The sequence below is a fragment of the Tachysurus fulvidraco genome, chromosome 21 (genome assembly GCF_022655615.1).
Source record: "Tachysurus fulvidraco isolate hzauxx_2018 chromosome 21, HZAU_PFXX_2.0, whole genome shotgun sequence".
NCBI lineage: Eukaryota > Metazoa > Chordata > Actinopteri > Siluriformes > Bagridae > Tachysurus > Tachysurus fulvidraco.
Genome location: NC_062538.1, coordinates 22,280,651 through 22,290,650, shown reverse-complemented (window position 1 = coordinate 22,290,650; position 10,000 = coordinate 22,280,651). Strand labels below are relative to the sequence as shown.

General features: G+C 38.3%; 2 protein-coding genes across 6 annotated transcripts in view; both read left to right on the top strand.

Annotated features, from left to right (window-relative positions):
- Positions 1-2,772, top strand: part of LOC113643828 (ral guanine nucleotide dissociation stimulator) — a 32,727-nt gene extending 29,955 nt beyond the window's left edge. For all 4 annotated transcript variants that reach the window (XM_027148265.2, XM_027148263.2, XM_027148264.2 and 1 more), the window contains one exon: positions 1-2,772. This exon is cut by the window's left edge and continues 719 nt beyond it. The gene's annotated coding sequence lies outside the window, so the exon portion shown is untranslated.
- Positions 2,773-4,287: 1,515 nt separating this feature from the next.
- plgrkt (plasminogen receptor, C-terminal lysine transmembrane protein) overlaps positions 4,288-10,000 on the top strand; it is an 11,330-nt gene continuing 5,617 nt past the window's right edge. Inside the window, exons 1-2 of one of the 2 annotated variants that reach the window (XM_027148257.2) lie at positions 4,288-4,437; positions 5,968-6,049. In XM_027148257.2, coding sequence (XP_027004058.1) covers positions 5,969-6,049 — 81 coding nt within the window. In that variant the 5' untranslated portion in view covers positions 4,288-4,437; position 5,968. Of the gene's footprint in view, positions 4,453-5,967; positions 6,050-10,000 lie in introns of both variants that reach the window. The other variant, XM_027148256.2, reaches the window with a different exon arrangement.

The following is a 10,000-nucleotide window of genomic DNA, read 5'->3' as shown; positions in this document are numbered from 1 at the left end:
GAGAATGAGTCTGTTTATGTTTGTTAAATGGGCATTACAGCTAACGCTCCGCTCACACCGACGTACTCCGTCTTCTCCGGACCGTAAGGTGGATTTCACCCTTTAGCAGACGCCGCGACTTAAACAACAATGAGAAATGAGAATATCCACCTTGTTTTTAATAGAGTTTGTAATCCGGTTATTTATACTAGCATTTTTTTCCCCTTTCGACAATTAGCACGATTGTTTTAAATAACCGTTAGCTTGACTAGCAGCTGAGTAAAAATTGACCCGCTGTTCTTCTCACGCAGGAGATCTGAGGAAGCTAACTAGCCGTACTGCGAATTCAGCATCAGCAGTTAATGTTGTAACATTGATTTATTACCGATTTCTGAATTTTGAAAGTAAGGTGGATTAAATTACAGGTAAAACCAATAGGATTAGAACTACACACACTTTAATCACCACTAGGGGAAGTTAAATTCCCCCCCCGTTGACACTCAGAGGTCGACGGATCGGTTGATCTGCTTTACACTCGAAAATACGGCGGCGTCCTCGTGTCTCGTTTTTGCGTATTTTCGCCTTTTGCGTGTTTTGTTCCTTTCCTCTAATTGGTGCTAACTCCCGCTGAGGTCGGACCTCCTGCAGGTGATCTCACTATCGCTTTCGAGCCTCGTGACGCTAAAGGAGCCGGATAGATGACGCCAAGCCCGAGGAGGCCAGAAACATGTCTGTGGTGGAAGAAATAAAATCTAAAAAGAAAGGTAGCTCAAATGTTTTCCAGAACGAGAGTTAGCTAGCTTATCTAAAAATGTGAAAAATCTTTTTTTCATGAGAAATTCTTTGAAACTTTTGTCTGTTTTATATAAAAAAAGACTTTTAAAGTAAAAATTAACATATTAACTTATTATGAATAAGTTAACAGATTAACATATCATGAATGTATCATGTTGCTACGACACGTGTCCTTATGTCCTTATGAACCCTGCTAACATGCTAGCGAGCTACGGAAAGAGAAAAGTCACAAATGACCCGCTAAGTCTCACCGTGTCATCTTGAAAACAGGAAAGAAATTTTGTTGCTTTGTGAATTTTTCTTTTCCAAGGAAACGTGGAATGAGAACAAAATCTACTGACGGAGATGACGGACATTAAACAAACGATAATCTGTTACAGCGTTGCTTCATACTCACTCCTGGAACTGCAGTGTGATGTAATGAACTAGTTGTGATGTCATGATATTCAGAAATGTTCAGGCTGTAAAACACCAAGCTGACCAGGGGCGGGAGTGGTTGTGGGTGTGTCCCTCGTCGGCTCCGATTATGTCAAAACTATTTAAAGATTAGACTCTAATATATTTGTGAATTTATTTTTTACACAAATATAACCATACGCTAACAAACTGTATCATAAACAACACGTTTCTAATTTGCGTGTTCAATTTTTTGGCTGTGATTCAAATTGCTTTCTTCTGCTTTAAATGATGTAACCGTATTATCAGATACTGCTACTGAGGTAGCTACTAAAGTTTATTTGTTCTGCCCCAAGTTACATACTGCCTCTTTAAAAAGTGTGGCACTAAGTAGTAGTGTTGTAAAAGAAGCCAGGAGTTGTTTTGGTTGTTCCAGTATAATAACAGTTCGATAGCATCCTGTTTTAAATTGCATACTACCGCTTTAAGTAGGTTTTCCCTAAGTACTACAGCAGTATCGAACATTGTATTACTTTAAATAGGTGGCAGAGGTACAGCTGCAAATTACTTGCTTTACATAGTTCACTAATTACTACAGCGCTGATACAATAGCATCTTTTATTAAATTATTTGTCAGCAACCCAGTACAGTTCTATAGGATATTGCTACAAATAGCATATTGCCGCTTTAAATAGTGTGGCACTGAATAGTACATTATATTTATATTATAGGTATAATTATGGCATTGTCATGTTTAGTACAGTACTAGGGCTAGTTTTTCCAAATTGCATACTGCTGCTTTAAACAGTGTGGCGTTTAATTGGCGGTACAGTTACAGTAGCAGCTAGGCTAGCTATATCTTGCTGTAGTTTTGCAGGACACTAAAACAAATTGTATATTGTCACTTTAAATAGTTTAGGACTGAGTATTACATCATTCACACTATTATGACATCATGATAAGTAAAGAACAACGTATCACGAGACACGTGAGCGTGGTCTTTCTGTGTGTTCTGGTTTTTGGGATGAATCAGATGAACGGATCGATGCCCATCCTGGTGCGTAGAATTGTTTTATTTAATACAGGTCGGCTTGGTGTGTTACAGCCCTGAGAGAGAGGGAGAGATTGTGTGTGCTGTGATGTGTGGTGTTGAAGGACACTGCATTAGGTCTTAATCCTCTGGCTGCGCCTCAATCCTGTTCACTCCCTTTAAAGTCAAGACGAGGCTTTCGGACTATACACACACCTACTGAGATTTCAGCTATTGTGTGCCCTTTAGAAAATGTGTGTGCGTGTGTGTGTGTGTGCGTTTGTGTTTGTATGAATTATAAGAGGCAAAAAGGGCCAAAGATCTTACAGATCATTTTACAAAAATATCATGAACACTTAATGACTCATGAACACTGCCTGTTCACGAGGACACACACACACACTTCATATAGAAAACACACACTTTTCATATTGTACACACACATTTTGCACGCTGGTGCCATTGTGCTCTTTTACCTTAAAAGAAGAAAAAACTAACAGTATGATAACACATGATTTTATGTTCATTTTGTAATTTTTGTACATTAAATGTTCATTGTAGCTTTGCTTTTATTTCCTGTGTGTGTCTGTGTTTGTGAGTGTGTGGGTGTGTGTGTGTGTGTGTGTGTGTATGTGGGTGTGTGTATGTGGGTGTGTGTGTGGGCACTCGGTCCAATATTTATTACATTTGTAAATACTTTTTTTGCAGCATTGTACATTTTATTTTCTCTTCCTTGTAATTTACAAATTAATATATATGTAAATATTGAGTATATACAGCTGCAGGTTTATACACCGCTGTAACTCGGAGCTCTCCATCCACGTCTCATTCTCTGTTTGTCTCATGTGGATTTTTTGTATGACAGTTTTGATTTTGATATTGCTGCCCCCTCATCCCCCTTAACACCCCAACTTCACTGTTTTTAGTGTTGGAGAGAAAGAAAACACCTAATAAACAAAGTGTGTAAAAAAAAAAAAGTCTGCTTTTTTTATGACTGGAAATATTCTACATCTGCACAGGAGCGTATGACAGTTTGGTAATAATGATGATGATGATGATGATGATGATGATCAACATCATCATCATTATTATGATGATGGTAATAATAATAATGTTAATTATAATAACAATAATAATAATGAGGGGGGTCAGGGTGGCTTAGTGGTTAGCACGTTCGCCTCACACCTCCAGGGTTTGTCCGTAGTGTGTGAGTGAATGAGAGTGTGTGTGCCCTGTGATGGGTTGGCACTCCGTCCAGGGTGTATCCTGCCTCGATGCCCGATGACGCCTGAGATAGGCACAGGCTCCCCGTGACCCGAGAACTTCGGATAAGCGGTAGAAGATGAATGAATGAATAATAATTATGATGATGGTTATAATAATAATAACAATAATAATAATAATAATAATGATGATAATTATAATAACAATAATAATGACAATAATAATAATAATAATAATAATAATAATAATAATAATAATAATAATAATAATAATAATAATAATAATAATAATAATGTGGATCCAGAACCTTTTCTGCTGTAGGTGAAAATTCTGCCACGAGATGGAGCCCAATAATGTATAATTTCTCCCCTGTTGTCTGCACTTTAATGCCCCCTCCTGCCTGCTTTCACACACCTGATAACACGTCATTTCTTTACTACTCTTAAATGAGGTTGTTTCACTTTCAGTATTTGTCAGTTTTCTGTTGTATTCTGCAGGTTTAGTGATCTCTCTACACTGCTACAGTCATATCAATAAAAACACGAAACACGACATCAACCAGAAAACGGGAGAAGAATCATGTACATTTATTAAAAGTGTCATTTTATAATTATAAATAACTGTTTAAATTAGTAAACAATCTCACACATCAATTTAAAAGATGTTAAATAATCTCTCTCTCTCTCTCTCTCTCTCTCTCTCTCTCTCTCTCTCTCTCTAATTATAATAAATAGCTTTGTACAACATATACAACATATAAATATCCCCCTAATCACGTGACCCTGTTCACAACGCTAAGTGTGACGCTAAGTGATTGATTGTTTGACAGCCAATCACAGTGCTGAAGAAAAGCCCACACTGACCAATCACAACGCGCGGAACGGTTTAGTCAGAATACGAATAACCCCCATATAACATACACACTGTGTAGTTCTGCGCGTCCTTGAAGCTGAACACAGTGTAAAAAAAACAACAACAATCTATAACTAATTATCTCGTCTTTAAACTCTCAGGTACTTTAATCTCAGGTACTGTGATTTTCACTCATGTTACCACCGTTTCAAGGCGAACAGATTAGCATGATGCTAACTGACAGAACCTGGCAGCTCAGTCAGGCAAAGTGTTCAGTCATTAATACAAAATAATAAGATGAAGTTTTATTTATTTTTCACCGACAGCATGTTGTTTAACTTGTTAATTAAACGGTGTGTGTTTATTAATGCAGGTGAGAGGTTTAACACCATCACCACCAGCTCTGTGCTTTCACTGGGTTTATTTCACCTGAAGTAACTAGTTAACTCGGTTTATTTACTCACATCTAACCAGTAAACTAACCAGGGTGACACATAAAAGTTCAGGTATTTATTAATAAACATTTAACACTAAACATTTTACCTTGACAGCTGACCGGTGCTCTCAGTTAGCATCATGCTAATTTGTGCCCAGTCCTGAGGTGTTTGCGTATGAGTTATTAATCATTTTATCTTTAAACGTGTGAGTACGTGGGTTTATTCTGTAACAAAACAAGGTGCAATAAAACCACAACAAAATAATCTGAATCAAAAACCTCCCTCTATATCACCGTTTACAGCACAGCGCTGTCCAGGTGGACTGTGATTGGTCAGAAGGTGTAGATTAAGTTTCTGTTACAAGTCTGTGATTGGTCAGAAGGTGTAGATTACGTTTCTGTTACAAGACTGTGATTGGTCAGAAGGTGTAGATTACGTTTCTGTTACAAGACTGTGATTGGTCAGAAGGTGTAGATTAAGTTTCTGTTACAAGTCTGTGATTGGTCAGAAGGTGTAGATTAAGTTTCTGTTACAAGTCTGTGATTGGTCAGAAGGTGTAGATTAAGTTCCTGTTACAAGACTGTGATTGGTCAGAAGGTGTAGATTACGTTTCTGTTACAAGACTGTGATTGGTCAGAAGGTGTAGATTACGTTTCTGTTACAAGACTGTGATTGGTCAGAAGGTGTAGATTAAGTTTCTGTTATAAATCTGTGATTGGTCAGAAGGTGTAGATTACGTTTCTGTTACAAGACTGTGATTGGTCAGAAGGTGTAGATTAAGTTTCTGTTATAAATCTGTGATTGGTTAGAAGGTGTAGATTAAGTTTCTGTTACAAGTCTGTGATTGGTCAGAAGGTGTAGATTAAGTTTCTGTTACAAGTCTGTGATTGGTCAGAAGGTGTAGATTAAGTTTCTGTTACAAGTCTGTGATTGGTCAGAAGGTGTAGATTAAGTTTCTGTTACAAGTCTGTGATTGGTCAGAAGGTGTAGATTAAGTTTCTGTTACAAGACTGTGATTGGTCAGAAGGTGTAGATTAAGTTTCTGTTACAAGACTGTGATTGGTCAGAAGGTGTAGATTAAGTTTCTGTTACAAGTCTGTGATTGGTCAGAAGGTGTAGATTAAGTTTCTGTTACAAGTCTGTGATTGGTCAGAAGGTGTAGATTAAGTTTCTGTTACAAGACTGTGATTGGTCAGAAGGTGTAGATTAAGTTTCTGTTACAAGACTGATTCTTATTTCTCTCTCTTTTAATAGAATGGGAATTTTTGCATCAAAGGTCATGGAACAGAACCTGAAGAAGCAGCAGGAGTTCATGCTGCACAATGCCCGAGTGCAGGTAGGTTAAAAAATAATATCATACATAATATGATGCGCACTCCGTCCAGGGTGTATCCTGCCTCGATGCCCGATGACGCCTGAGATAGACACAGGCTCCCCGTGACCCGAGAAGTTCGGATAAGCGGTAGAAGATGAATGAATGAATAATATGATGCATCAAGGTCATATTTTATTTATACAGTAGGATTTCACATAAAGGTTCGAGTCAGACGATGAAAGAATAAGAAGACAAATTTAGAGATATAATGTTAGTAAACTTTAAGGGCGCTGTGACACATCGGCTGGAAAATCATCACAATATTTAGGGTTTTGTGAGCAGTAGCACTTACAAAAAAAAAAGTAAAAAAAAACGTCAGGTGATATGTTTAATGTCTACAAGTATACATACATATAAATACAAAAAAGTTGAATTTGTAATTTTTTCAATATTATCATATTGTCATATCGCTCAGCCTTAATGCACATTAATACCAGTAATAATGCTGCACATAAAACCATTGTTTTCTTGAACGTCTTTATTATAATGAGAACAGTTGATTATATCTAAATCTCTTTATGAGTCCGTCTCAGTGTTAAGATAAAAATAATGTCATATTTCTCATTGTTTAATAAAAACTAAGCTGTTTATCCATCAATATACAGAATACGGTGATGTGACTCGGCCCTCCGTTTCACACCTTGGATTATTTTTGTTATTTACCGAGCCGCTCCGTTATAGCCGATAAGTATCGACTGGTTTACTTTAATAGGATTGAAATATTTTAGTAGAGAAAGAGGTGAAAATGGAGGTGATGCTGGAGATAGAGAGAGAGAGCGCTTGACAGACAGTGACGTGACACTAAATCAGGACATTTGCTGCATTTCGTCAGCCCTGTACTTGTACACTGTACAGTGACTATGAAGTTGAGTTGATTTTCGTACACATGGCACTACTGGTTTAATTTAGCACTTTATTTTTAATAAACATAAAAATCCCGATCTACATCATATGGTGATGAATATGTAAATCTTTACAGGATACCAGAGTATTTATTCATTAAATATCCTTTAATACAAACATCAAACAGACGCTTTAATATCGTCGCTAATCTTCGGTTCCACCACACGAGCCTCGTTACCGCGATGAAACACTAAATAGGTTAAGACGCTGAACACGCACTTTAATTAGCTTAGGATAGATGCAAGAAATCAAATAATAAAGATCTGAACATTAGGAAGTTTAACCTTATAGTCAGCTCCAGAATTATTGGCATTATTGGTCAAAATAGGTCAAACATACATATAAGGTACTGTATATTTTAAATGAAGCCAAATAAATGATTTATTTATTTAAATCATGGTCTTCTATTTATTTATTAGCAAGTCTTTTTAGTGAAAATATTTATTTGAATTCTTTCAGGGGGACACGATGGCTTAGTGGTTAGCACGTTTGCCTCACACCTTCAGGGTCGGGGGTTCGATTCCCGCTTCCGCCTTGTGTGTGTGGAGTTTGCATGTTCTCCCCGTGCCTCGGGGGTTTCCTCCGGGTACTCCGGTTTCCTCCCCCGGTCCAAAGACATGCATGGTAGGTTGATTGGCATCTCTGGAAAATTGTCCGTAGTGTGTGTGTGAGTGTGTGTGTGTGTGTGTGTGTGTGTGTGTGTGTGTGAGTGAATGAGAGTGTGTGTGTGCCCTGTGATGGGTTGGCACTCCGTCCAGGGTGTATCCTGCCTCGATGCCCGATGACGCCTGAGATAGGCACAGGCTCCCCGTGACCCGAGAAGTTCGGTTAAGCGGTAGAAGATGGATGAGAGTAAGAGAGTGAGAATTCTTTCATGCACAAATTCTTTTAAATTTTTAACTTAAACACTTTAATATATTGCAAGAAATAAAGCAAAGAATTATGCAGGAAACAACAAAAACATCATCAACATTTACACGTGTTTATAAGTAAAGGTATTTAACATTCAAGCCTAAAACGTTTAAGGTTCATTGGTGAAAATGAAGAAAGTTTCATTCATATAGAAAATTATAGTAACATTCTTAACGTATTTGTGACTGTTATATAATGCAGCTGATTTAGTTTTCAATTAAAAGTTTATTGGAGTAAAAAATGATATTGATTTATTTGTATTTATTTTAAGAGATAGACCGTGATTATAACTTAAACATACCAAACCTTATCAAATAAACCTTATCTAGATGGAGAAACATTATTGTTGTTGATTATCTATAAGGGTTAAAGATTTACTTCAGCTGAAGGTTAGATTTCTATCATGATTTACAAAATATATAAAAGATGCCGGGTTAGCGGTAGAAAATGGATGGATGGATGGATGGATGGATGGATGGATGGATAAGAGCTTCCAACTACATCAAAGGTGCCGATAATTCCGGAGCTGACCGCATGCCACTCGATACCGTGTATAAAATTCTAATCGTCTTTAACGTTTAAAAGATCCTCTAATCAAAGGGAATAAAACTAAATAGCTTTTCAGGAAGACAGGATAGTTCTAGTGTAAAAGGAGCAGCAGAAAACCCCAAACTTCTGAACGATACGAAGCGCGATATAAAATTCAGATCATGATGACGTTTCGGCACAAAGTTATCTTGCTTCATTATAATAATAATAATAATAATAATAAGCTTGTGCTATTTCTGAACACTGGGCCTTTTTTTGTTGTGTTTATGTTTCCCTGGAGATCATCACAGAGATTTGCTCGTTAAAGATGGCTTCATCATTTCCGTCCCCCCGGAGCGAGCACACGGCGATGTGTAACCTGAGCACCTTTATTGCCATTCCGAGTTGCAAAACGCTCGTTTTCCAGCTTCATTTTACACCGAGATAATGTGATGTTTTTTGATTGATCTGTGCCCGTGAGGCGGTGAGCAGCTGCGATCGGTGATATTATAACGCCAGGATTTCCTCCACTTGATGGAGGGAGGATTATAAACCGCGCAGCTGCTTCCGCCGTGCATTAACACTCATAACACACGTAAGGGCCTGATTGATCGCCGAGGCGGTCCTGGTTGCGTCTGTTTGTTTACGGTCACGATCGGTGACGCAGTTACATTCCACCTGATTTTATTTCTCCCAATATCCTTAGCACATTTGTTCTTTTTCTCATCTTTAAGTTTTCTTTGTATATTTCTTGGACTCAGGATGGGGGGGGGCACGGTGGCTTAGTGGTTAGCACGTTCGCCTCACACCTCCAGGGTTGGGGGTTCGATTCCCACCTCCTCCTTGTGTGTGTGGAGTTTGCATGTTCTCCCCATGCCTCGGGGGTTTCCTCCGGGTACTCCGGTTTCCTCCCCTGGTCCAAAGACATGCATGGTAGGTTGATTGGCATCTCTGGAAAATTGTCCGTAGTGTGTGTGTGAATGAGAGTGTGTGTGTGCCCTGTGATGGGTTGGCACTCCGTCCAGGGTGTATCCTGCCTCGATGCCCGATGACGCCTGAGATAGGCACAGGCTCCCCGTGACCCGAGGTAGTTCGGATAAGCGGTAGGGAATGAATGAATGAATGAACCCAGGATGTCTTTGCGTAAAGCACACCGTCTAAACCTCGTATAATAAAACATATCACAACATTAAATCTTTTTATAAATATTTACTTAGTTCCTTCGTATTTAAACTAGTTTCTACTGGAACTGTCTAAGAATTTACAGAGTTTTATTCGACCGCATTTCTGTTCCACAGCCACAATAACGTGACATTAGCGTAAATATACGGACACGGTGCTGATCTGTTACAAATAAAATAAACAGACTAATATTAAAATCATGAGAGAAGCAGCTAAGAAAAGTAAAATCCTAATAAGAATTTTTTCAGTAGTGAAGATTGTTGTGTGAAGTTTGCTGTCAGTCACCGGACAAAGACGGTCACTCCACGGACCGTTTAAGTGACGGACGATTTTCCTTTTTGCATTAAGATGTCTAAGCGTACTTCGTTTCTGATGTCCATTACCCTC